This window comes from Solea solea, chromosome 20 (assembly GCF_958295425.1).
Source record: "Solea solea chromosome 20, fSolSol10.1, whole genome shotgun sequence".
Classification (NCBI taxonomy): domain Eukaryota; kingdom Metazoa; phylum Chordata; class Actinopteri; order Pleuronectiformes; family Soleidae; genus Solea; species Solea solea.
The window spans coordinates 4,769,214-4,796,353 of record NC_081153.1 but is presented as its reverse complement, the minus strand read 5'-3'; the positions used below and the strand labels follow the sequence as shown (position 1 = coordinate 4,796,353).

The window sequence follows — 27,140 nt, the reverse complement described above, 5'->3', positions numbered from 1 at the left end:
ATTTATTTGAGTGTAGTTCTTTTTTTTAAGTTTGTGAGCCAAAAACATAAACCTATGCAGCAAAACAAGTGGACAACAGCCAGAAACAATAATATATTGTATTTACAGCAGAATAAACAAGTAACACACACACGCAGCACATCACTTACCCTCAGGAGAGCCATGTCAAGCTTTATTTATTATTATTATTTATTTATATTGTGTTTTTTAATCACTCGGAATAGGAAACAACAGGATAAAACCATTTGATCTTAATACTCTTAATCAGTATTCAGCTGATTTGATGCCACAAATCTCCAAATTTCAACACAAAGACCCCCCTCCAAGACTAAGTTTATGCTTTAACACACAAACATACAATAAGACGTTTTTGTTCCATCATGATTTACATGAATAAAAGGATTTAACAAACAGATACAGCCAAAATCAATCTGTCGTGGTCCTGACGGGCAACAGTGGGTGGTTTTGCCCACTGGAAAGTTCGGAGGTTTAATCCCCTGCTCCTCTAGACCAGTGTTTCTCAGACCTGGTCCTGGAGATCCTGCGTGACCCAAAACCTGCATGTTTTAGTCGTTTCCCTTACTCTAACATGCCTGATTCAAATGTCCAGCTCATCAGCAAACAGTGCAGAAGCCTGATGACGAGCCATTTATATGAACCAGGTGTGTGGGGCGCGGCAGTGAGTTCCCAGGACCAGGATTGAGATTTGGAAGTGATTGTATTTGTTCTTGTATTTTCATTAATAGAGGTTGTGCGTAGTTTAAAACTGTGAAACACCATTTTTGCTCTACATCTTTAGAAAGTGAATAAAGACACTTAATGTGACGTTCCTTATCTTTCATCAAGGCAAAGAGTTATATAAAATAAATAGGTCGTTATCAGGCTTCTTCAGAGCTCCATGATGAGCTGACCATTTAAATCAGGTGTTTTGGAGCAGGTGAAACATGCAGGACAGTGGGTCCCCAGGACCAGGATTGAGAAACACTGGTCGAGTCTACATGTAAATATGTCCCTGAACAAGACACAGAAAATGTGCTGTATAAACATGCACTGTAGAATGTGTGAAAATGATACAAACACAGACCATAAATCCTGCATTTGTCCACCTGGATTCAAAGTTTGTGTACTTGATTTCATTGTAATTATCTTAAAATCACATAACACACACCATCATTTGTATTTGGGCATTTATTTAATACACTGTGTACAAAAAAATTCAACTGAAAATATGATTTTAAAAAATACAGGAGGTGAAAGAGAGCAAAAAAAAAAATTGACATTCTTACAGTCCCACAAGAGACACAACGGTCATTGTTTTCACAGAAAACATTCAAAATTGGCTGACCTCCCTCATTCCACTCGTAACACTGACAGTAAACCCCCTGCGTGGGTTCAGGAGGGAGCGCAGAAGATACAGGCAGCAGCTGTGGGAACTCTTCTGACAGGACCAGTGTGTGATGGAGCATGATTGTTGCACCACACACACACACACACACAGAGACACAGACACACAGCTAAGTCACCGAGTCAGAGCGCACGCGTGGGGGAAGCGTACACACAACACGCACATCACTGTTGCTTCTCTTCACAACCAACAACAGCTGCTTTGAGGAAAAAAGGAAGAAACAAAAAAGAAAAATACGCAGGACCATTTTTATCATCAGCTCATCATTTTAACTTTTTCAGGAGGGGAATAAAGCTGTTTGATACCAGGTAGTTCTTTTTCAGTCTCTTATATTAATAAATCATAACTCTATTGGCCTTTGTCTTCATAAAGTGCTTTTTTTGTGTAAAAAATGGAGAACATTTATGACTCTTCTTCTTCTTCTGACTCAAACCTGGCCAATCCAAAAAAACAAAAAAGAAAAGAGGGGCAGATGAAAGCAACATCACGTTGTAGGTACACAGTACAAAAGCCACAACGCCAAAAGAAATGTATTCACATGGGGGGGGAAATTAGCTTTCTGCTGAGAAGGAGACTTCCATTTTGGTCAACCGACTTAGTGGTTTGGAAAGTGACTGAGCACACAGGCAGCGAGCCACAGGCGTGGGTCAGTGTGGAGGCTTAGTTTACAGTCTCTGTTAGAAATGATCAATAATAATTTAAAAAAGAAAAAAAAGGAAAAACGCAGTTCCATTAGTGATCACCTGACAGGCATAAGCTCCACAGTGACTTCTGCAGGACTTCACTCACACACACACACACACACACACACCCTACGCCGTCCACGCTTGTGTCCTGAACTTGACGTCCTGCAGTGGTCTTTGATCAGAGAGAGCGGCTCCTCGAAGAGGTCAGCAGTTGGCAGACTTGATCCAAACGGCGGCAGCGCCACCTAGTGTCCGTGCTGTGGGTGCTGGTTGTGTTGGTTGTGGGCCGGGTGGTTCGGTGGCAGCGGCGGTCCGTTCACGCCGGGGTGGTAGAAGGCGCAGTTGTTCTCGTACCGGCAGCTTCCCTTCATCATGAAGTGACGGCACACGGGCCTCTTGGACATGTCTGACGGTAGAGGGAGACGACGGCGTTACAATCACGACACATAAACACGACTAAGTACAATAACAAGCAACAAACAGCTCTTTATATGTTCATTATTTCAAATGAATGGACCTGAAAGTGCTGATTTTTAACTGTTATGTAGCGTCTACAAAGCATGTATGTTTGAAGTGTGACAGCACAACACAGCTTTTAAACCTGGACTAAAGGTAAAATAGCATTAACTAACTAACACTGCCCCCTGCTGGAACCAGCTAATAATGGCTATTAAATCTGCCCCAACAAACAAAATAAGTTCACAATAATCCTTTTGTTTCCCAGTCATAATTTGTAGTTTTTCTGTGTGTATATAAGTTAAGTCAAAACTGTATCTTTGTCACGTGGAAATGAACTCTATTTGTTAGCTTCTTTTATTTCTGTGAAGCACATACATGTGTTTTGACATAATTTCCCCTTGCCTAGAAGTGACTATAATAAAATTTAACAGTTATCGTTGACCAATTAATGCTTGTTTTTGCAAATTGTACCAAATTCGTCATCATTCTTGGTCAGAAACTATTTGTGTAAACTGCTGAGTTTAAGTTACGGTCCATAATTAGTTTCTAAACACTTAACCCCTATTTACTGAATAAGGATTTCAACAAATAACATTTAAAAAAGTGCACAAACAGATCATAGACTCAAGTTTTAATCAACACTTTGTTCTGATGACAAAGACCAATGTTCCGAGTACCGTTCATGTTGTTGTGTCCTCCTCTGGGTCCTCCCCGTCCTCGCCCCCTGAAGCCAGGCTCTCCTCCTCTGCCACGGCCTCCCCGGTGGAAGTGGCCCCCTCTGTGGGGGCCTCCTCTCATGGAGTCGTCTCCCCAGTAGTTGCCGTTGTCTCCCCGGCCCTGGCCCGGAGGTGGCCCCATCATGCGGGGGCCTCCGCCGGCGTTGAACGGCGGGCCGTGGTTGTGTGGTGGCGGCGGGTGGTTGAAGCGGGGGCCGCCGGGCGGGTTGTTGGGCGGGTAGCCGCCGTTCATTGGCATCTGCATGTGCATGTTCATGTTGTTCATGTTGTTCATGTTGTTCATGCCTGGACCGTGACCCAGTAAACCTGGGTTGACTGCACAGAAGAGGGGAAAAAAACAGGTTGTTAAAAAAACATAAGGACAGACAAACGTGGAGTGTAGCACTACACTGAAGAATACTTTGGCTTACCTGGTGGAGGTCCACCCTGGTTCTGGTTCTGGGTCTGCTGCAGGGAGCCGAGCAGCTGTTTAATCTTGTCCGAGAAGTCAGGCTGCTTGATCAGGTCTTCAGTCGACTGGTTACCAGAAGCACCCTGATGTGAAAACAAAGAATATAATTAGACATTTTACATCCAACAGCAGGAACACAGTCGTCCACAGCTTCTCGTGTGGACTATGTGGCTCTGACCAGTACTTGATATTTACCATGATGGATGAGAGCAGCTCCTGTACGTTGACAGAGGGAGGTATGGGGGTGCTGACGTTGTTGGAGGACTGTGGGCTGCGCGAGCTGTTGCTCAGGTTCCCCATGAGGTTAGCGAGGACCGGCGGAAGCTTGGAGCTCTCGTTTGGAGCCAAGGCGGAGCCCGGCTGCGGCGTGGTGTCCATGGGCTCGGCATAGCTGTCATCCTGCATGGACGAGTCCTGCGGGCACCACAGATGGAAGGTCATGAGTGAGTGAGCGTTTGTGTGTTATGGTCATCACAATAGTAGATTTGATTGTTTTTTGTTCTCAACTTCAAATACTTGTATTGTCCTGTTAAATAATGCTGTTAATGTTAAAGACGATGGCAATGTTGGTATTGATACTGGTTGTTTTAAGCACTGATTAGTATCTCAATCCTAATGTGTGTGTGTGTGAGAGAGCAATACTAACCTCATCCAGAGGAATGAGACGAGGAGGCATGGGCTCATACGGCTCTGGGTCTGGTTCATGCGGCGCATCGGGCACACTGGAGAAAAGAGAGAAACAATAATTATAACGTGAAAGCCCTGAACTTTCCCTTTAACACTTACAAAAACTACAAATGATACACCTTCTTTTTCCCCCCAGAATCTCCTACCTCTCTTTGCTGAGGAAGATCTCCTGCAGGATGCCCATCTCGCGATCCCTCTGTGTGAACTTCTCTGTGCTGTTGGCGCCGTGCGAGACCAGGCTGCCGGGCAGCGTCAGGGGTCGAGGCGGCGTCCAGGGAACCCTCTCCTCCATGGTGTCGTGGGAGAGCCGACGGGACATCTCAAACGTCTGCCTGTCCATCATCAGCTCTCGTTTCGCGGCCTCACCAAAGTCCTTGATCTTGTTTACGTTAACTGTGAATTCGGTGAAGGGACGTCGTTAATAACTGATATTTTCTTAACTTAAAAAACACGTGGGTCGTTAACCACGAGCCTTACCTCTCTCCGTCTCATCCAGATCAAAGTAGAAGTAGTGTTTGAGCTGCTCCTCCTCGGCCCAGTGAACCGTCTTCTTCTTCTTGCCCTTCTTGGTCAAGCTTTCCTCTTCGCCACGCGGTTCTGCCAGAGCGTTGGGTTTCTCACCTACACACAGTTAAAAATGATGAAAATAGAATTAGATCAGGGGGATAAACATAAAATTAAGAGGTGCACTTTTCAAACTGTCAAGAAGTAGATCTTACTGTTGTCAGACGCCTCGGGGTCCTCAGAGGGAACTGGGGTCCCGGGCTGCTCTGGCTCGTGGTTTTCGTCAGTGGGAGTGCTGGAGGCGGCAGCGTCTGGAGATGACGGCTTCAAGGTCGATGAAGAATATGCGGATGGTTTGCCTTCAAAGGGATTCGCCTGAGGACAAGAAAGGAACGAGAATGATTTTTAAAACTGTGTTTGATGTCAAAAAAGGCAAAAGGTATCGACAGTTGTGGATCTTGTTAGTCTTGCCAATCCGCACCAGTGTTAACCGTACCTTGTTGGATGTGGGGGACACGGCCTTGGTGCTTGTTGGAGCACCAGCGCTGGATTTCTTCTTCTTAATCTTAATCCCTGGAACTGGGGCAGAGTTCAGTGCATCTAGGAAACCAGTGGCCTCCATTGCTGCAGAAGCAACACAAAAAGACAAAAGTTAACATGACCACATCACCAGCATCTCCTTGATATTGCTCACATGTGATGTCACGTTTGAAACTCACGTTGTGCTGGAATGATCTTGACTTTAATTTCTTTGGCAGAGTTTGACGGCATGTTGAGTGGTTTGTATTTTTTCTCCAGCGGTGGATTATCTGCTGGGCCAGCACTGCTGATGGACAATAACAAATATAAGGAAACATGAAACTACCGACATCAGCCACCTAGGGGCAGTAATGAGCAAGCTGCATGAATATACAGTACCATATACAGTACAAACAAGGAACACGACTGATGGTGTAAAACCGTACCTGTGCCTCTTTAGGAGCGGAGGCTTGATGTTGTACTTGTCACCCAGTGGTGGCGCTACAGGCACCTTCTTAGCAGGGGCAGGGTTTGGTGTGTCGATCTCCAGTCCTACACATGACACAAAACAAAACCAATTATTATCAACGCACAATATGACATTCAGAGCCAACGACTTCACCGGGTGTAACAGTAGGTTTACCTATGGAGCGAATCTTTGTGTGACTGGGTGCGTGGGCTTTAGGTTTCTCCTTCTTCTTGTCCTCCTCTACACTCTTCTGGTCCTTCACATCCTTCACGTCCCGCACCGGCATCTTGGTCTCCTCTTTCTTCTTTTTCTTATCTGTCGGATAAATATTCAAAAAAAGTTAGAAACTGTTGCCAAAGGAAGCCACAGGGGGGAAAAACAGACACATTATTAAAAGTGAGATTATCATCCGTACCAGCAGGAGAGTTGCCACTGGCCGAGACACTCTGAGAGCGGATTATAGCCATCCAGCCATCCATGAGCACGGATGCCAACTTCCTAAGATCTAAATAAAAGACAGGAACATTAGTATGGTGCAGTGCATTCTGCTGAAGTGATTTGGGATTTTTGCTTTTGAATTCAACTGACCTTCGGTATCTCCACCTTTCTTTAGCTGCTTCACCAGCTTAGCTGTGTTGTTCTGGCAAAATATGAATGCAGAGTTGTTAGCTACAGGTGTAAGAACGACGTATAAAGTGCTTTCTGCTGGATAAACTGACTGAGACAGTACCTGTTTGAGGTGGTCCACTTTGAGAGGCAGCTTCTGCAGTGTGAGGAGGATGAGCTGCAGCAGAGGGGAGTTGTTGGTGGTTTTAGAGTAGATGAGCCAGGAGTTGAGCAGCCTGTATCCTCCAACTCTGATAAACCTGGAGGAAGGAACAAGGGATTTTTTTTAATAATGATGCAGACACTAGAACATCGACAAACACATTAAATGATTGTAATTGTTCCAGAAAACACTTCCTCACTTCATTAAAACAATGGATAGACAACAACAGCACAAGAGGACAGAGCGATGCTAATAACTAACACCCAACTGACGTCGTTTCAAGTGTGCCAGGCGAAAAATAAGTGAGTATTGTATGGGCAGAGTGTTCAAATCAACTAAAAACACGACTTCAGTAGATCATTATTCAAAAACAGTGAGGTAAAAATACAATACAGTTACAATAAATACAGTCAAACTACAAAAGTGCTTTGACAGACAAAACAAAAACAGGGTAAACTCAATGGAAATAATAAAGACACAAGATGCAATTAGGAATCAGTGAGTGATATTCGGGGAATTATGTGGCACAGTCTTTTTCTGTTGGCTGCTCTTTACTTTGTTATCTTGCTATTATTTAATTGGATATTTCATGAGGTTTTGCTTTTGTGTTTCTCTTGTTTCTCCTGTGCATATACCATTTTTTTCTTTTTTTTTTGAAAAAGCACTGTGAAAACAATAGTCACACGAATAGCCTGTTGTGGTGTATGGTTTGGAGACAGTGGCACTGTCTAAAAGACAAGAGGCAGAGCTGAAGATGCTGAGATTTTCATTGGGAGTGACCAGGATGGACAGGAGTTGAAATTTCTAAGGATAAAGTAAGATTATATTGGACAAAAGGTGTTGATGTCCCTTGTGCCTGGCAGGAGGACACAAGGGAGAGGATAAAACGGAGGCAGTTGTTCAGCCATAGCGATCTCTAAAGTAAACTTTTTAGGATGTGGAAGAAGCCAATTCTTAAAAACAATATAGTACAAAAAAGACAATTAAGTAGGACTTATAACACTCTGTAAGGCGTTATACATTTTTTAACCCGTGTTTTTAACCTGATTCATCCGTTCACTTTGAAAATCCCTTAACTCCAAATTGATGTACCTTAACAAATAACAAATGCTTTTTCAACATCAAAAAAACATTCAAGTGCATTTATATACATGTTAAAAATACAATTTTGGTTGGATTAAGACAATCATTTGTTTATTTAGTTTGACTAAAACGGAGCTACTCTTAGTCTCAGTCGGACTAACATACCTGAATAATGCAATTCATAGTCAGATTACTCCTGCATGTACTGTATACGCTTAGTCAGACTGGAGTCAGACTTGGCACGATCCATCTGACCGTTTGTTTTTCCCTGACGTAAAGGTCAACAGCAAACTGATTCAATATGCACTCGTTTATAGAGATACAGCGCCACCTACAGAGGCAGAGTCAGAGGTACACGGCCAATAAAGCGTTTTTCTCCTCTGCATGGCTACTCAAGACTCTGGTTGCCCGTCTTAGTCAGACTATGGCCATAGCTCAATTAAACTGTGCATGTAAACGACTGTTTCTTTTCTTAGTTAACCTTTTCTGAACTCTGAACACAGAACTCCCTAATACATGTATACAACACATTTATACTTCCACTAATGTTCCTATTACCAAAACGTGCTGAAACAACTCAATGACAATTCTTTCCCTTCATTTACGAATCTCCGAAGTTAGCGCTAATTCACCGTTTTGTTCGCTCACAAGAATCTGTCCTTTTGTTCTTGGTGTTTTATGACAGTTTCCGTGATGTTGCTTTATTGACTTAGCTTCCCATTTTCTTTTGCCTCTTTGTCTTCTTCCAAGATCACAAGTATAAAACAAGGCAAAGATTAATATATATATATATGAGGGAAAAATTAAAGGACAAAAGGATGACTGTATGGGTTGCTTTGATGTTATGGCAACAGTTGGTCACTTTGATGTGTCTCTGTCCATGGACAGTGGTTAAAAGATTGATTGGATCCAAAGTCATCAAAGGCAAAAACTACAAACTAGATTATATAGAAACTACAAACATGGCAGCCTGTCAAAGCAAAATAAATAAAAATCAGTTCCTCTCAGATTTTTATTATTGTTGCAGCACTGCCTCCTTCTGGATTTCATTCAGTCATTCATTCATCACCCCTGGGCCAAACCCTCATATATAATATTTTGCAAATGAAATTCAACAAGAATTTGCCATGTTAGATTTTTACATACATGATGAGATCTTTTGTCAAATCTTTGAGAAACAAATCACATATTTCAAGTGAAAGGCTGAAAAACCAAATTAGACTTAAATGAAAAAGAAAAATACAAAAGTCATTTAATTTGAAATGAAAACTTACCGGTTAAGAACATCATGTGATTTCGTCTGGAGCAGGATGTTGAGGTACATACATCTACTGACCATCTTGGTAGAAGCTTTCATCAGGCTGCAAATGGAAAATCAGCAGATATTTAAAAATAAAATAAAAATAAGAGTCAAAAATGAAACTTTTATGTTACAAAATGAATATTAACACCATGTAAACATTTCTGTTCCTCACCTAAACACCTTTGGGACTCCCTCCAGGCTGCGGAGTTCTCCATCCTTGCCCAACAGAGCTTCCACACCTTTTAAAATCTGTCTGGGGTCCACTGGTCCAGCTGCCATATCTGAAATAAACACATCAAACAATTAATTCATATGCCAACATGTCACATGTGTATAAAATGTGCTATTATGTATGGAAGTGTATTGCATTTCCTGAAACTAAAACGTCTGTTTACGGACTATTGGCCTGCCAAACTGCTGCTGAATTTCACTGAGGCTCCTCTTCCAAAAACTTAATTAAATCACATCATGGTTCAAAACCAGATTCATGTCACGCATTAAAATAAAAAAACAAACAAAAATACGCCCACAAGTGTAGCCTGTCACAACAGGCTTCCCCATTCCAATCATCTCACTTTAGAGTCAGTGAACCACTGCACCACACAGTACCAAGGTCATTCCATCAACATCACGGCCTTAATTGCCAAACACACAACATCTGAAAGGTCAAAAAGGTCTTTGAAGACTCAATGAGGGTTTGGGCAACATTACTCATCAGTCTGGTAAACACCACTTAACACCAAGTTAGGATTCAGAAGAGCTATGCAGTTCTATAATTTGCCACGCTGGCCTCTGATTAGCATCCCTTTTTACCATATCAGGGAAACAATGACTTTCAATCTGACACGGACACACAACTTACTACACATTAAGACAGCAGCGCTTCCTTCCAGCAACACACCGAGTTTTGCTCTCGCAGACACACGGTGCATCGCAGCTTTGGGTTTGCTGCCTCACAGTTGTGACTTTCAGTTTCTTGACATTGACTCGCCAAGAATGAAGACACCGTTTCCACCGTATTATCTCAGTAACTCTTCCTTGAAGTAGATGTGTGTATTTGGTCTAATGTTATGTTTATTATATCCTCATATAAACATGTTACAATGAGACTAGAAACTGACTTGTATTGAACTTTTCTCTCTATGCTTAACACTAAAACAACAATACTAATGGGAAAAATGTTAATGTTAGGTTTAAACACTGCACTGTTTATAAAAAAGTATGTTACAATGAGACTAAAAATGTACTGCTCATTCTAAACTATTTTTTTTTATCCTAAACACACAATCAAACAAGGATACTAATATAGAGAAAACAATGTTAGCTATGTAACCCTTAGAACAAATATTGTTTTTTATTTTTTGTTATACACATTTCTCACGTCTGCATGTATTAAATGAAAATGAGAGGAAAGGTCAAGGTTTATGAGAAAGAGAGGAATATTGTCAAGTTAGAAATAATTACTTATTTTAATAGCACACATCTATCACAATAATTTACATCTATGAAAAAAGCTAACTGAAAAGCAATACCTTGTTAGTGCCTATTTTCATTATTAGTATCTTAAATCTCTGGTATGGAATTCTGGTTTCACACACCAGCAGCATACAGCATGATTAAAGTAATTAGTATGTTAAATAATTGTGTTCTTTCTCAAGTCTCTGAAGGAAGCTAAATAATAGAAGTGGAGGTAACATCAGTCATAATCTAGCAGCCACAGGTTACAAGTCAGGACACTTACTGCCACCTAGAGGCCACTCAATGTTCCCACATTGACACTGAGCATATTGAATTATTACAACTGCCAGTGCAGCATCACTAACAATGGCTTGTCCTGCAGCATATTCATCTGCCTATAAAATAAACTCTTTGACTAAAAGGTACCAGATGTTTAATGATTTCACACAGTCTTGTTGTCCTATTATCCTATGAAGTCTGTGATCCAAAAATAGACTTAGTTTTACAAATGGCCACAAGGAAAAAAATAACCTTTAGTGTTCATAGCATAAATGCTTGGCTGAACCATTTTAAGCATGCAATTACTTTTTTATAATGTCAGTTTTATGTATTAGTATGTCAATTCCTGAGCAGATACCTGCGATTCGAGTGGAAATCAATCCACGGGAATGTCATACTGTGAGGAATCAGTTTAAGTCTTACCCGTGTAACCGTTGTAGTAGAAGTTTTATATAGTCTCAGACCTCCACAACACTGCAAATAACACAATCCCTGTAAATGTCACAATTGTCACACAAAGTCAGTGTTAATTAATTAAACATGAACCCTGGTTCAGTTGGGGGGGGGGGGGGGGGTTAGAGAGAGAAGGTGACATGTACACAGTCCCACTGTAGTCAGATAGTCACTGTAAAAAAAATAAAATAAAAAACAATGCTGACTGATCTTATAAAATAAGCCTAGATCCTGCAAAACAATAATGTATTTTTAAAGCAGTTGCGCAATTAAGCGCACTACTACAAATACATCTACTGTGTAACTCTCGGATCATCTAACAGTTAAATACGCCCTCGGTTATATAAGGGCTATTCAAGCTGGCTATAAAAGGCTTGCGTTTAACCTGCCATCTGTCATAGCTGTGTACAGCCTGCTCCTGCGGCTAAAGCTTCCCCGACAAAGGGAGGGAGGTGGATTCTGACTGCTAATCAGATCCCTCCCCCGTTAACCACTTCGACGACGGCAGACCAAGCCCTCGAAAACAGCAATGGCTTCTACGGCAAACACCACACATTGATAAAAAAAAAAGAAGACAAGGGAATTAGCGCCACGTCTCTCTAGATAGCCCTATGCGCACGGCAGTCAGAAAACGCGATGGGCATCCGTATATAGTTGGTATGCAATAAAGTATTAGAAAAAAACAAAAACAAAGGAGGAAAAAAAACACCAAATCCCAAACGTCGCTTCGATGAGAGCGGTGCTGGCCGAACAATGCACAATGCTAGCTGTCCGAGAAGCAAACCACAACTAGTCCATCACATTTTGCCAATCCCGACTGTTTGTGCTTCAAAAGACCACATCGCCCGAGTCATCCTGCAATCTTTATCCACAGATTGCCGAGTACATGGCGAGGGCTTTCAGGAAGTCCCTGCGCTATCTTTGTCAACATTTTCAACATACAGTATTGTCCACAAATCCTCAAGCTAATGCAATCTTTATGTGTAGATTGCGGTGAGTGTTAGTCCCGTGGAGCAGCCCCCTACAAAGCAGATTTGGCAGGCAAAAAAGTCCGACTCCCTGACCTGGAATTTGCTGCTATGCCTACGGCAATCTTTATGAACAGATTGCTTATGGTTATTTTAACGAATTAACAGGATATTTAGGTTAATTTCGCCCATTTCGTCTCACACACAAAGAAACGGAGCACTGTGCTTCCGTCCGCTTTCCTGTGTGAGCTCATGCTATAACATTGCCTATTTTTGACCAAGCTGACTCACTGTGCCTGCTAGCCAGCTACTAGCTAGCCTATTGTCTACGACTGTTTTTACATTTGATGAATTTCGATTTCAATTCAACGTCAAAATCAACTTACTATTGATACAACAGATCTCCAGCGTCTCGGGATTATTATAACGTGCTTTTCAGGCACTTATATCTCAGTAATCAGTAATTTATGTCGTCAACCTTCATGGTTTTAATATCAACTTAAAGACTTCTTATGGGTGGGGCTGTGGTAGCTAGGAGCTAGCCTTTCCTTCAGGAACAAACTTGAGGCAAAAATAGTAATCAAATGTCCATTACTTGAAGAAAAAACATGAATTTGAGTTGAGTTGTTCAAAGTCCTCGACGGTTCAGTCTTCGGCAAACAAATTCATACCTGCAACACACACAAAAAACACAACATTTATTTTCGATCCTGGCAAACTTCGTCCATTGGTGACTAACTATTAAGTAAAGCTGTATGGATTTCGCATTAAAATCGAACAAAATGTTGAAGAGAAGCCGTAATGCCTTCATGACTTGACTTACCTCTGACCAAATCCAGGAATGAGCTCTGGGGGAGGGACAAAGACTTTATACACAGTGACGTTTTTTACGTCACGGACGGCGGTTTTTCCTCGTACGTCACTAAAACAAAATGGCGTACAACTGACCTTTATGATACGACCAAGGACATAATGGCGTACACTACGTTTTCGATGTAACATTTCAAAATTTCACACTGGACTTACCTTAAAAGTGCCACATCTTGGTATTGTTGGTGAGGTATTAAAGATACACGTCGTGTTTTGGCTACTTTGCTGGGTTTTGATGTGTATTTCACATATAAATTTAGTTAACAAAATTTATTGAAAATGGCGACTGACTTGACAGCCAGGGCTGGTCACGTGAGCATGTCAAAAAAAGAGAACGACAGTGTACAATCACATTGAATAAAAGTAAAACAAATAAAAATAAACAGACAGCGAGTGGTTCCGTTTTGCGCTAATATCACCCACTGTGACTTCTCACATAGTATACAATATCCAGCGATGTTTTAACTTTGATATAAAGAAAATACCGTGATCGCTGCATTTTTACGTCACGTGCCCTTTCACCTTCACCCTACAACCCCATCTGACAGCAAAATGGCGGCCCCCGTGCGACACATCGCGAAGGTTCTTTTCCGTCTTTCGCCTTCAGTTTTTCATCCTCTGCGACAAAATGAGGTACTAAACTAAACTGTGTTCTTCAGGTGTTAGTCGTACACATCGATTTTTACTAAACAGTTTGAGGAAATGGCTAATTACGTGAATATAATTAAGAGTCATGGGCAGATTCGTCTGCCCTCTCGCTAGGAACTATTTATCTTAGAGTGGCAGCGCGGTGTTTTGTTTGTTTATTATTCACAACATGTGTTAACTAAGACGACGTGAGGCTAATAATGGCATTATTGGGTTATATTATAGGGATGCACGATACTGGACCTCTTTTGCCGATGTCCGATATGCTGATATATCGGGAGTGTTTGGGCGATATATATATGTATATGTGTGTGTGTGTATGTATATATGTATGTGTGTATATATATATATATATGTGTATATATATATGTATGTATTTATATATGTATATGTATGTATGTATATATGTATATATATAGGCTACAGCACTGAAACAACATTGAAACTCTTTTTGTCTCATGTGTCGTGAGACCACTTGGAGTGATTGAGGTGCTAATCAACCTGATGGTGAATGATGACATTTAGATCCTGACAAATTAGTCAAGCGTTTCCACATCTTGCCTTCCCCCTACCGAAACTAGGGGTGGGAATCCGATACCAATTATGTCACGATGATGTTAGAAAAGCAACTGATTGTAAACTTGACGTCATAACCTAAATGTACACATTTTCATAAACAAACAAACTGCTCACAGTATATGTTTTGCTCGTGTGTTGTAATGTTATTCTTTTATGCTCAGTCCTTCTTATGCAGGCTACCTGGAAGACCATGTCTGGCCTCTTCCCCGTTCATAATTCCACATCACCTTTACTGCAAAGCTGCATCATCCCAGACTAAGGACTCTGCTCAGGCTTTGGAGGCTCTCTCCCGCTACAAGGAAAAACCTTGGGATTACCTGGAGAGTGAAGGTATGTTAAGGAAAATCAACATTTTGTTCTTTTTTGGGCCCTTTTGTATGTTGTTTTTATGCTAAATCTCTTACCCCTGGCAGAATACATCGAGAGGTATGGGACCAGTCCGGTATGGGCGGGCTACAGGAGAAACCACAAAGGAGGCATTCCCCCACAGAAGACTCGCAAGACCTGCATTGTAAGATGTCTGTTCCAATCCACCAGAAATGCACTTTACATCATTAACAGGCGTCACGTAATTGAACATCTGTAGTTTTAATAACATGAACTCTGTTTTCTTTAGCGAGGAGACAAGATATGTGGAAACCCCTGTCCAATTTGTCGGGATCCAAATGTTATCGTCCATCATCAGGTTGGTTATCAAAATGGTCTCACAACACTAAACATACACATGCTGTTGAGTTACAGTAGTATTTCAGGATTATAAATCCATTGACAGATAGTTTAGAGACTTTCATTCAAACCAAACAACTATATTGTTTAACTGATTTGTTTGCTTCGATAAAACGTTCTCAAACTTTTTATACCAAAATGATTCTATGGTTGTGCTATAACCGCATTTTCATTTAATCATTTAAATGAACTGTCTGATTGCTCTTCGTATGGCATGTTAACTCAAATGAAACTTCTTTCGTAGAATGTGAAACTATTGCAGCAGTTTATTAGTCCGCAGACTGGAATGGTGTACGATCCCACTCGAACCGGTAAGTCGTCAAAGTGAGCACTGTTGTTGTTGTGATGTATCTCTTTTTGCTGGATACCAAGCTGTTGGTTCTTCTGTCTCCAGGCGTGTGTATGAAACAGCAAAAGCTCATCACCAAGGCCGTCAACACAGCACAAGATCAAGGTATGTAGTACAAAGTAAAACTGCCTAAAACACAGTCCTGCTCCTGAATGGCTTCCTTTTTTTAAAATTTCATATGTAATATATATTTAAATGACTGTCATAACATCTTAAGGCAGCAAATTAAAAGATAAAAAGATAAAAAGACAAACAACTACTGAATATTGAAGTTTTGAAGTTCAGCCTGGAATTTAAGTGACTAAAATGAGGCTTAAAGGTTTAGTATCAGAGTTATGCCCTTTCTAGCCAGTCATGAGTGAAAACCAGGTGATGAGCTCTTGGTTATATCGCAAACTCTTTCTTGACTCATAGAACTTTCAATCATGTAAATGCTAGAGCGGCATTAACCCTCGTCCAGTTAGTAAACTGGTCGAGATTATGAAGGGTCACAAACCTTTTTGAGAATGAGCGCTACCTGAATAATATAGAATATGGAGGGCAACTAGAGTGAAAGATTGTCCCAGAACGATATAAACTTATGTTTCTGACCATCGAGACTAAAAGGCTGCTCGTTTTCAAACTAAACTGTAGATGGCAGCATTTCCAACATAAAAAAAAAAGTACTGCATTTTAAATATATTAATATTTCATGTCCTCTTTCAGGTTTACTTCCCTTTCAGATTCCACATGTGGAGTTTTCAGAAGACTTCTCCAACACCCACGATGCTGTGGGTAAAACACCACCTCCCCCATCCTTACGGTCTGGTGACAGCTGGTATAAGTGGTACAGTGATATAACACCTGATGAGACTGAAGTGGCTAAAGTCAAGAAGTTGTACAGGGCCTACTTAAAGAAATGAAGACTAAGGATCTTGTGAATTTCCACCCTGATTGATCATCCCACTGGTGTGTACATAGACAAAATAAACCACATGATTAAAATGTTGCTTTATTGTTTGGCTTCAGTACACCTTGACCACAGGTTGACACGTTCTTTTTCTGTATTTTTGAAACATTATTAGATTAACACTCCACTCCCAACAAATCCATTTGAAGTGTGTGACTTTGAGAGACACGATGACTGCTCCTGATGTGTGTACTGTAGGAAGCATAGGTGTAGAACAGCAGGTTGTCCTCTCCGGTTACGGGTTGACCTTGTTGACCATGGTCTCTCCCAGAGACTCCAGCACCTCACGTTTGTATTCCTCAAAGTCTCCGTCGATCTGGTTGATGGAGCGATCCTCCACCACCCACATGTGACACTGGGTCTCTGTGATGAGCCGAGCGTCGTGACTCACGATGATCACAGCTGTGCACAAGGGACCGGGACCGGGACAGCGTTAGTGACAATGACAAAGACCCCCAACACTGCGCTGATGTTTAAGGGTGTTGTGCTGGGATCTGACTAGATTGTTTATTTTATAACAAAACCAAGCTTCTTAAATGAATTCTTACCTCCTTTGTATTCATTGATGGCCTCTGACAAGGCATCGATTGACTCGATGTCCAGATTGTTAGTGGGTTCATCCTATGTGAGGAAAAGAGCGTTAGTTATAGAAAATCCATTGTACATAATGAATAAAAGGCTCAGCGACCGATCTTACCAAGATTAGTACATCAGGCTGACGACACGACAGTTCCGCAAACACGACTCTTGCCTTCTGACCGCCTGGAGGAGATCGAAACACAGACGCCGTCAGAAAACACACCTCCCTCTCTCAACACTGATAGTACAGTTAAGTATCTGACAGACGATATTTCGTACCAGACAGTTTAGAGATCTGAATGGTGTGGGCATGGCTCTCCAGGCCAAAGCGCCCCAGACACTTCCTGCTGTCCTGATACGGGAGGTTGAAGTTCCTCATCAAATACTCAGTGGCGGCCTCTTCCATGTTCAGCTGGTCAGCGTACTGCTGGTTGAAGAAGCCCACTTTCTGTAGGCAGACACAAAGTCATACATCTTCTCATACATGATCAGTGATTCACTTCAGATTAAAAAATGTAGATGGAGAGCAGGGTTTTAACTTCTACAAATGAAAAACATCAGCTTTGTGTCAACCTATTTACAAATTAAGTTCTTCAGTAGATATCAGTAACACTTAACACAAGACAACCCTTATAAACAGATTTACACATGGTTTAGAATTAGGTTAGTAATTAGATTAACACGTAAGAATAAAAGTTCTCTAAAATGTTTATAACATTGGCAAAAAGGAACATTTTGGTGTGCAGAGACAGAGAAAAACAGTGATCACGAATAAATGCTGTCAATTTATAAAGAATCAAATGATCCTGATGAGATAAACTGGCCGAGAGAAAATAAAGTATGCTCACGTTATGGTACAGGAACATGAGGGCTCACAATTTGTCAAGTAAAAAAAAGATTTGCCCTTTAATCTACTGTGTTATAATGATTTCTAGTGTTAGCAACCATTTATAAATCCTTTACCAGGTAGTCTGAATGTAAAGTAGCACAGATCATTTACTACAGTGTGAATTTAAAGATTTAAACAGCAAGTTACTCACCAGACGATGATTCTTCCTCATCTCACCTTTGGTCTGAGGAACAGAGAAAAAAAAGTAAGAGTTATAGAAAGTTATATACAGCGAACCCTGCAGAACAACCCGGTGTTCCATGTTTACTGATTATTTAAGTGTGATCCGATATAAATACAATGTGGTGTCTCTAATCTCAATAAAATGTGATAAAACGACTGTGAAACACTGAATAGTAAGTGGACCCTTTGATATATAAATTACTTGAATTCCCTTGAGGAGCAAAAACCTGGGATCAGATCTACACATCCTTCAGGAGGAAGTGGAAGTGTGGACCACTCCCACACAACTGAGAGTGACAGAGCATAAAAACTGTTTTTCATTCTTTAAGCCACAGTGTGTAACTTTTAAACATAAACAAAGATGTGTGTATGTTAGTGAAACCATTGTCAAATGAGTTAACACAATGCTGATTAAGCCCATTAACTCCACATCACACAAGTGACACATTTTAAGTCGAGACTGAGCCAGTGAGGCGGTAGAAGCACACAGGGTAAATAAAGTGAGACAGCTCCATACAGGAGCACTATGGCTGAAAACACCTATAGCACCAGCACTATACCTTCAGGTCCAACTGAAGGTATACATGCAGTATTAGTTGGACTCCCAATACCATTATGTGGGTGTGTTAGTCTGACTTTGAAAAACTTGAGTACAATGTTCAGTCAGTTTAGTTTTAGTCAGACTGACACAATCATTTGTTTTTGTGTGTGAAAACTAGGTCACAGAAATCACAGAGGGATTAAGTCAGTTGTAAAGTATTTTCTTTTTAGTTCGCCAACGTAAGAAACGTATAAAAACAATACTTTTGTAACCAATGTTGCTACCAGTTATTTCATTTGAAGTTAAAACAACGGTCATGTGCTCACTTACAGGATTTAATTTCCCAGTGAGCAGCAACAGGAGGGTACTCTTCCCAACACCATTGGGTCCAACTATACAAACTAGATGAGGTAGGAAAGAGAGGAGAAAAATAAATAAACATTGTGAACAGTGCATTTGGACGTGAAATATAAGGTTGTCTCCAGATTAAAACACAACAACAATTGAGGGAAGTTTTGATGAGACACTACTTTACAAAAGGCACTACTGCTTTTTGTGCCGTCATCTCCAAACTAAAGCTACATCCACGTTATTCTGTTTTCTTTTAAAATCACAGATAATTCTGCTGCTAATACATCTGCGGAGGCGTTTGAAAATGCTGTCTAAGTTCTAAGAGTGGCCACCGTCATTGTAACAGGGGGAGAAGAACACTTACTCCTGGAGTCCATGTCGATACCAAAGTCAACGTTTTTGAATAAAGGCTTATTAACGTCATAGGCAAAGTCAACACCTGTGAGGAGAAACCAGAGTCAAAATCATTTCATTTAAAGCACAAACACTGGCAGTAAGTGACAGCTGAGCAAGGAGCTGCCGCAGCAGTCTGTCCATGTTCTTACTGTGTAGTCCCAGGATGGGGGGGGAGAGAGGAGGTGGGTTAGGGAAAGTGAACTTGACAGTATACTCTTTAGGCCTCTTCAGCAGCTCCGTAGCCTCCTTGCTCTCCTCCTCTTGACCCTTTTTCTTGCCCTTTTGTTGCTTTCTGGTCAGGGCGTCTTTAGTCTGCTTCTCCTGAGAGAGAATGAGACTGAGTGATTAGTGGAGTTTCTACAGTGTTACTATAGAAAGGGTTCCGGTGAGAAACCTAAACACTTATTTAAATCTTTTAATTCATTCTCAGTACTCACAGCCTGTTTGGTGGACTTGCCACCAGCCTTCAGCTCTTTGAGTCTCTTCTCCTGCTTGTCGTACTGTTTCTGCAGCTCCTTCTGCTTTTGCACATACATCTTCTTAAAGGTCACTTAAGGGAAAAGGAAGGAACAAACACTTTTACCTGAATGTAAAAGCAGCAGTTTCCAGTTGCCCAACTATAACATGAACATAGATCTGCTGCTGCCATCTAGAGCTGAAACAATTCATCGATTACTAAATTAATCGACAACTATTTTGATAATCGATTAATCGGTTCGAAGCTATTTTCATGATTAAAACAAGATTTCCAATTGTTTAAGCTTCTTAAATGTGAGTATTTTCTTCATTTCTTTGCTCTGGATAACAAAATCATTAAAAGTTAATCATTTTGGTTTGTGGACAAAACAAGACATTTAAGAACCTCATCATTTGCAGGTTTGACAAACACCAATCAACATTTTTTAAGGTTTTCTGATTCCCCGAGGAGAAAATAATGAACAGATTATTCGAATTTTGAAAATAATCGTTAGTTGCAGCTCTACTGCCATCTACTCATTATATTTCAGCTCAGTAATTGCGCTCATCATTCTATTCCTGCAACAGAAATGTTTAATGAAACCAAGGCCACAAGCTAAAAGCCAATTAAACCTGATTTATACTCTGCCACTTTTGATAATTGTCCCAGACGAAACTAACCGAGTCGTGGAATGTTTTCATTACACTCCTGTAGGAGGTTTCAGTCATCCCGTTGTAACCTCACACCTTCTACTCAATCTCTCCGTTGCTAGTTTATGTTGAATAATCCTGATCACAACTGTCAGCTTGTTTATTTGTGCTGTTTTGGACTGGTTTGATAAAACTGTCAGCGGCGTCTTTGCACCAGAGCCCCACCAGAGGGCGCTGCTGTGCAGGGGAGGATTGTAAGCTTTTATGTTTTCCTGTGTAAAAAATGTCACAGGGCACAAGTAAGTAATAAATTCAACGTTGTCCCCAAATAAATGTCTGCAGTTTTCATTTGATGAACGCAATTTCCACTGTAGACACATCGTGTAATTGTATGTGAATAGTCGGTTGTGCCGGATGCTGCGCGTCCTCTGTTCCGGGCGAGATATCCTCCCGGTGCCTGCAGTGTTGTGTATTGCTGAACTGCTGCGCGTGCATGCGCGTGTACAGCGCACGCTTCAGTTTCTGCAGTGGAGCCAGAAGTTCAGGGACACAGAGCGCTTCTCATTGGTTGATTTGAAGCAAGGGCGGCACTGGTTTGTGCACATGAAGGACCGCAGAGCCTCATTCCTCTTCAAGAAGTGAGCGGTCAGTCTAATTTATTTTTATTCTAACTTGTAATTGATAATGTTACATTACATTACATGTCATTTAGCAGACGCTTTTATCCAAAGAGACTTACAATGGAACTGAGTACAATCAGTCAGGGGTGGAGTCGAACTTGCGACCATGATGTCTTTCGCACACAGGGTGCCGGTCTTAACCACTGAGCCACTCCACCCCTAATGTAGTTTACATATTGTTTGAATTATAGTGGAATTTCTGTAATGTGTAACTGGCGATACGTGTGTGGTGGCTTTGCATATGGGGTGTGCGGTGTTCATGCCATGAGTCGTGCTTTGTTGTTATTGTTGTCACGTTGTTGTTTCAATCTTGAGTATTTGATATTGTGAGATTTTGAACACTGCCATTTGATGGTGCTATTGATATGATAATATATATATATATGTATATATAATCTATATATCAGATTGGCACTGTTTGTGTGATGGCATTATTCAGCTGCAATTTTGTGTCAACTGTGCTGTGGTCCCCTCTCTCACTTGCTACTGTGTTTTTGTTGTGAGGGTATGAGAGTAATATGTGGATTGCATTGTAAGATTTTCCTGCATGGCCCCACCAGAATTTCCAGACCAAAATCACTACTGAAAACTGTTTATATATTTAAGGAGGAGGAACATATTTAGAATTTACTTTCACTGAAAGGACACACTGTCTTCATTTCTTTAGCCTTAAATTTTGGTCAGAAACAAAGTGTTTTGGGGGGGGGGGGGTTCCATTACAGATGCTATATTTTTTGTGAACATTTTTGACTGAAAATGAATGAAGACCATTGAAAATCACAAGGTTGTGGAATGACAAGGCTCCCTCTTGTGTCACTTCAACACAAATCCCTAAGACTGACTATCAGCAGACTAGAGAGCATGTTCACGTCAGTCACAGTGCAATCAATTAATCATCATGCATCCCATCCCCAATCCCAGTTTAGTACATGGCTACTCACAGTAGTTCCCTCTGTAGTAGTAGAGTTTCTGGTAGTCTAAGTGCATGATATCTGTACACACTTCGTCAAGGAAACTCTGGTCGTGGGAGACTATCAGGAGAGTCTTCTTCCAGCCTTGCAGGTAGCTATAAGCACAAAAAAACTATTTTAAATGCCTAGCACAGACCTGTCTTGTAAATATATATATAGAGCTCCATCAAATCATGTCCCTTGTGAACACTTCTGAAGCACGCATTGACTCAGGCTTAATGGTTACAGTATGATACGTTTGAGTGAAATACATAACAAAAAAAAAAAAAAGGCTTTATACTTGTTGAGCCAGATGACGGCATTCAGGTCCAGGTGGTTTGTGGGTTCATCCAGCATGAGGAGTGTGGGTTCCATGAACAGAGCTCTGCAAGTGCAGAAGGTCAGAGTGAGGTACATACAGTCATGTTGGAATGGTTCCATCCATGGCAGTTTGTATTGTATTGGTGTGTACCTGGCCAGGGAGACTCTCATTCTCCAACCACCAGAGAATCTCTTTGTGGGTCTGTTCTGCATTTCCGATGTAAAACTCAGACCGGCCAGGATTCTCCTGGCTTTGGCCTCAGCTGCTGCAGCTCCGATCACCCTCAGCTCTTCATAGACCTGTTGTGACGTAAGAACACAAACACCCACACGATGAGAAACAGTGCAATATAACAGAGAACCTGTCAGGCTTTTAATTACCCCTAGAATAAGCATTTTATAATAATATCAGAAGCAATACTAGCAAGGCTGCCCCCTCTGGACCACCATGTTTACCTTGATGACACTCTTTCAGGCAACATTTTAATCATTATGCCAAAATTAAAATAAATGGTTGTGCGGTCGTCTGTAATTCACCCCTGACCTTCTCCAGCCTCTCAGCCACACAGTCCTCTCCCTTGTCCAGACGAGCCTGGAGCCGCTTCTCCTCTTCCAGGAGTTTCAGGCGGCGAGTGTCTGCCTTCAGCACAGCCTGCACTGCCGGCGTGTCATCGGCTATCACCTCTGACATAAAAACACAGGGGACATCGCAGAGGAGTCAGGAGCAAGAACAGTCTGTAAGTGTTACAGAAACGATGACGAGAGCAAACCGTGGTCGGTCACTTACCCTGCTCACACAGAAGCACATCAATGTTGGGGGGAATACTCAGAGCTCTGTTGGCTATGTGTTTGAGTAACGTGGTCTTTCCTTTACTGTAACACAAGACCGTGAGATAGCACTTAATCTTCTATTATTATTGTTGTACAGGTGAACATAGGCATCTTTAACAAGATGGAAGACTAAACCTCCAAAATGCTGCAGTTAATGCAGGCCGAAAGGCAACATCAAACCTTACAATCAGCCTCTACTTACAGTATGTGATAGCATCTAACCCACCAATGTTTATTAGTTTACTTTCAAATATAAACATCAGTTTTAATTAATGTGATATGTTGGTCCCTCAATCTCGTCCTGACAAAGGTTAAAAGGGCACTAAAACAACAAACATAACTTGATAGAATCTGAAAACAAATATAAATAAATAATATTGTTAAATTAACTTACCCATTTGGTCCAACCAAACCATATCTTCTTCCGGCTACAATCAGAAGATCTGCATTGACAAAAAGCTCCTTTCCATGAGCGGAAATGCTGAACCTCTCCAGCTAAAGAAAGAAAGGAAATAAGGTAAAATTTAGGAAAAGAATATACTATTAAAACAGTAATTATACTTAAAAGTTCGGGACATATTTCTAAAACGTTATATGACACAGCGCCACACATTGGAGTAAGTTTGTAACCTTAATATCGGAGGCGTTCTCCAGCATGGCCTGTCTGGACGACATCTCCGCCTGGGAGATGGAGAAATCTCCCTCCAAGTCATTCTGAGCCCGAACACTGGCCACCTGACGCTCATACTCCAACTGTAATGAGAGAAACACAAACGTCTGCAACAACAAAGGGAAGGGTGCAGCAAAACAAGTTACACCCATTTAACCAGCTTCTCGTGCCAGATAAGGGTGGATTCAAGACTTTAAGTCACTATCTGTGGATAAAATAATGTGTGTTTATTGCTGAAATGATAAAAAAATATATATATAATCCCTTTAAGTAAGTCAGTCTTCACAGACTATAATAGGCATATTGGCCCTTCTAAATATGAGGGACATAAATTAAATCAACACATTCATTACCAGTTTCTTTTTCTTCTTCTTCTCCTTTTTGCTGAGATTAGCAAACGGGTCATCGCCCTCCTGTTTGGCCTGCGCTGCGATGACATCTTCTGCACACTGGATTGATACAGTCAGACAGATGTGTTAAAGACTGTTTCAAAGCAGAGAAAAAGAGGAAGAACACGTTGGTCAGGCAAACGTACCATCATTGTGTCCCCTCCGTCACTCTCCTGCTCCTCATCTTCATCCTCACTGTGTGATGGCTCAGGTTTTGCTTTCTACACAGACAGACGGACAGCTCTCATCACATGACCCGGCAAGACACCAAGAAAACAATCAAACAAATGTAGTAAAACCTAAAATCATAGGTCGGTAATTTGGTACTCGCCTTTTGTTGCTCTTTCTTCCCCCTCTTTGGCTTCTCGTCCTGATTTTCGGGTGACAGGAGAAGAGGTTTCTTTAATTAGCCAACACTTCATCTAAGCCCCGGTTCAAAGTGTCAAAGAAAATTCTAAGCAGTTCAACAGCCAGAGACGATATTAAATACAGTACTGTACCTTTTTTTCTGGTTTATCCTCTTTGTTATCCTCATCATCATCATCATCATCATCATCACTCTGGCCCTGGCTGAGAGCAGCAAAGACGTTTCCACCCTGAAAGACGTTAGAGATGCTTTACAAAGTCAACATGGAAAGAGTCAGTGAAGCAATAAATAAAAAAATAAAAAAAACCTTTTTATTCTTGTTTCCTTTGCTGGGGACACAGACTGTGAAAAGAAAAGTAAAAACGGAATTAAATAAATTAAAACATGTGTGAGAATTTGAGTCTTTAAAATGCAGTTTAATGACATGCCTGGCTCGTCGTCTTCGTCCTCATCACTTGCTTGTACTGAAAGCTTTTTCAGCTTCAGCATGACATCCTCATCACCTTTATCTGCGTCTTCAGCCTTCCCTTTCCGTCGATCTTTCTTCTTTTTCTAAGAGCAAATTTTGTTTTATTAAATGAATGAATGAATGAATGACCCATCTTTTAAAGAGTCTCTTTCAGAATGAAGCTTACCTGTTTCCCCTGTGGCTCTTTCACAGCCTCTTCTTCCTTCTCAGGCTTGCTATCTGTGGCGAGTTCCTCGAAGAACTGGAGGAAAAACATTCACACAACAAATCCAATAAGACACATTGTGCCGTAGAGCTCAAACGTCAGGTGTATGTGGTATTTAGATACTTCAAAACTTAATAAATACTCACACTTTTCTTCCCCTTTTTATCTTTCTTCCCCTTTTTCACTGTTTTTTCAACTGGAAGATGAGAAATGTTTGAACAACACAGACAAGACATACGAGTTGGGTTCTTGCTTTCATATTTTAACGTAAACATCGGTTTAAATATCAATATCGGTTTTATTTATTGATGTATGGAGGATTGTTGTTTTCCTCATACTGTCATTTATAATCAGTTTAACTTGCTTGAGTGGCTCAACATAAGCTGTTCAATTTTAATATGAGGTTATCACGACTGTAGTCTGCTTTGCTCGAGTAAGTGATTGTGGCATCTTCGTGGATCATCTGAAGGGTTGGGAATCTCTCTCATTGTAGTTTGGCAAACTCGAGCCATGTTTCCATTATCGTACAGTTTGGAACGGTAAAGTCCTCAGTTAGACTTGCGTCTCGACTGAGAACAGTACCTTTACTTCGTAGGTGGGGGTGTGTGCTGTCAGCGAGACACAACGGACACCACACAATCGACAACAACGGACGACATGCAGCAGCTCTGTTTTTTTTTTTTCTCTGCTCAGTTTGAGACTGCAGGGATGGAAGAAACACCGGCTGTAAGGGAGGGACACATTTCTGATGTCCAATCAGCTGACTGGAATGGGTCATGATCCACCATACAGCATCATTTTACTCTGGTACACCTGAGAGAAGGGTTACCAAGAAATTGGAATAGTTGGGACCAGTTATTTTAGTACTATTCCTAATGGAAGAATGGATAAAAAAAAAAATACTCGGTGGAAACACAACATCTTTCCTAAAGCCCCTCCAAAGCTAGAAATGGCCATGGAATAACCAGTGAGTCAAGGCGAGTCTTAGCTAAACTGTGCTTTGTTTAAGTCATTGTGGAAAAACGACGCATTTTTCCTTTTTGGCGTTTGAAAGTGCAGTCGACATTGTGTGGGTTATGCTGACACTGACACTGCATTTGTCGAGCAGAAGAGACCAGTGTTTGTGTCCTGTCGCTATACCGGACGTACTTAATTAAGCTGCAACTACACGTAATGTTAATAGCTATTATTTGTCACTCACATTAACTCGTACATACATTTAATTATTGTTAGAAACTTCTTCATGACACTTGGCAGGTTAGCAAGCATCTGACATGTTTTAGCATGGAGCCTCTACAAACCTAAATTAAACATAACGACACTCAAAGTTGAAGGAACGAAGTAATTTATATTTAGCTGACAACGACACCAGTGCGTAATCTAGGGCAAGACATTTGAAAGAGAGACTTGTTTAGTTGAGTTACACCTGCACTAGTGCTAGATTCATGTTAGCTTTAATGCTACACGGCTAGCTGCTAGCTCCTGAACATTGATGTTTCTCTCACCAGGTGCAGCCGCGACTTCATCGCCCACCCACTCCGCTTCCTCTTTCGTTTTCTTGGGCATTTTCTTGTTTTTGCTGCGACTTTATGAAGACAGCGGAGCTAAATATAAAGTCTTTTTTTCTCTTCTATGCGGCTCGGTGTCTCGGCCACACACACATGTCATGCGGCCCAGCGACGTGATGATGATGTAGCTCAGAGATGCCGGGTCACCAACAAACTTTCTTCTTCGTGGTCTCCTGCCGCGGGGTCCCCTCTTCTTCTTCCTTTGGTACAAGAGTGAGTTTGCCATACAGTACACAGCGCCACCTTTCGTTGCGGAGTGTGTTGTAGTAGATTTGTGAGACGTGTATGATACA

General features: G+C 41.2%; 3 protein-coding genes across 7 annotated transcripts; 1 reads left to right on the top strand and 2 right to left on the bottom strand.

Moving 5' to 3' along the window:
* Positions 1-1,173: 1,173 nt before the first annotated feature.
* On the bottom strand, positions 1,174-13,072 carry ppp1r10 (protein phosphatase 1, regulatory subunit 10). Of its 5 annotated transcripts, none has more exons than XM_058618503.1 (19): positions 13,054-13,072; positions 12,617-12,901; positions 9,245-9,353; positions 9,044-9,130; positions 6,648-6,783; positions 6,506-6,557; positions 6,333-6,422; positions 6,092-6,232; positions 5,895-6,000; positions 5,649-5,755; positions 5,426-5,553; positions 5,145-5,304; positions 4,903-5,046; positions 4,572-4,818; positions 4,385-4,460; positions 3,934-4,152; positions 3,698-3,821; positions 3,228-3,602; positions 1,174-2,497 (listed from the first exon to the last, which is right to left on the bottom strand). In XM_058618503.1, exons 3-19 carry the CDS (start codon positions 9,349-9,351, stop codon positions 2,337-2,339), a joined length of 2,460 nt encoding a protein of 819 aa, XP_058474486.1. In that variant the 5' UTR covers positions 9,352-9,353; positions 12,617-12,901; positions 13,054-13,072; the 3' UTR covers positions 1,174-2,336. The 5 variants fall into 5 exon arrangements, with proteins under 5 accessions (XP_058474486.1, XP_058474491.1, XP_058474487.1 ...); XM_058618508.1 differs by having other exon boundaries at positions 5,649-5,752; XM_058618504.1 differs by lacking the exon at positions 13,054-13,072 and having other exon boundaries at positions 12,826-12,901.
* A 511-nt stretch (positions 13,073-13,583) lies between these two features.
* mrps18b (mitochondrial ribosomal protein S18B) lies at positions 13,584-16,390 on the top strand. The gene is made up of 7 exons (XM_058618510.1): positions 13,584-13,733; positions 14,489-14,657; positions 14,741-14,838; positions 14,944-15,012; positions 15,298-15,364; positions 15,448-15,507; positions 16,108-16,390. The coding sequence occupies exons 1-7, from the start codon at positions 13,653-13,655 to the stop codon at positions 16,302-16,304; spliced, it is 741 nt and encodes a 246-aa protein (XP_058474493.1). The 5' UTR covers positions 13,584-13,652; the 3' UTR covers positions 16,305-16,390.
* Positions 16,378-27,003, bottom strand: abcf1 (ATP-binding cassette, sub-family F (GCN20), member 1). Its single transcript, XM_058618509.1, has 25 exons — positions 26,785-27,003; positions 25,426-25,475; positions 25,241-25,315; positions 25,034-25,157; positions 24,913-24,947; positions 24,739-24,834; positions 24,570-24,608; positions 24,385-24,459; positions 24,203-24,298; positions 23,810-23,932; positions 23,574-23,674; positions 23,136-23,221; positions 22,893-23,032; positions 22,500-22,648; positions 22,329-22,412; positions 22,019-22,143; positions 19,728-19,840; positions 19,440-19,611; positions 19,259-19,333; positions 18,874-18,944; positions 17,971-18,003; positions 17,210-17,378; positions 17,049-17,113; positions 16,900-16,972; positions 16,378-16,753 (listed from the first exon to the last, which is right to left on the bottom strand). The coding sequence occupies exons 1-25, from the start codon at positions 26,843-26,845 to the stop codon at positions 16,587-16,589; spliced, it is 2,397 nt and encodes a 798-aa protein (XP_058474492.1). The 5' UTR covers positions 26,846-27,003; the 3' UTR covers positions 16,378-16,586.
* Positions 27,004-27,140: the final 137 nt, after the last annotated feature.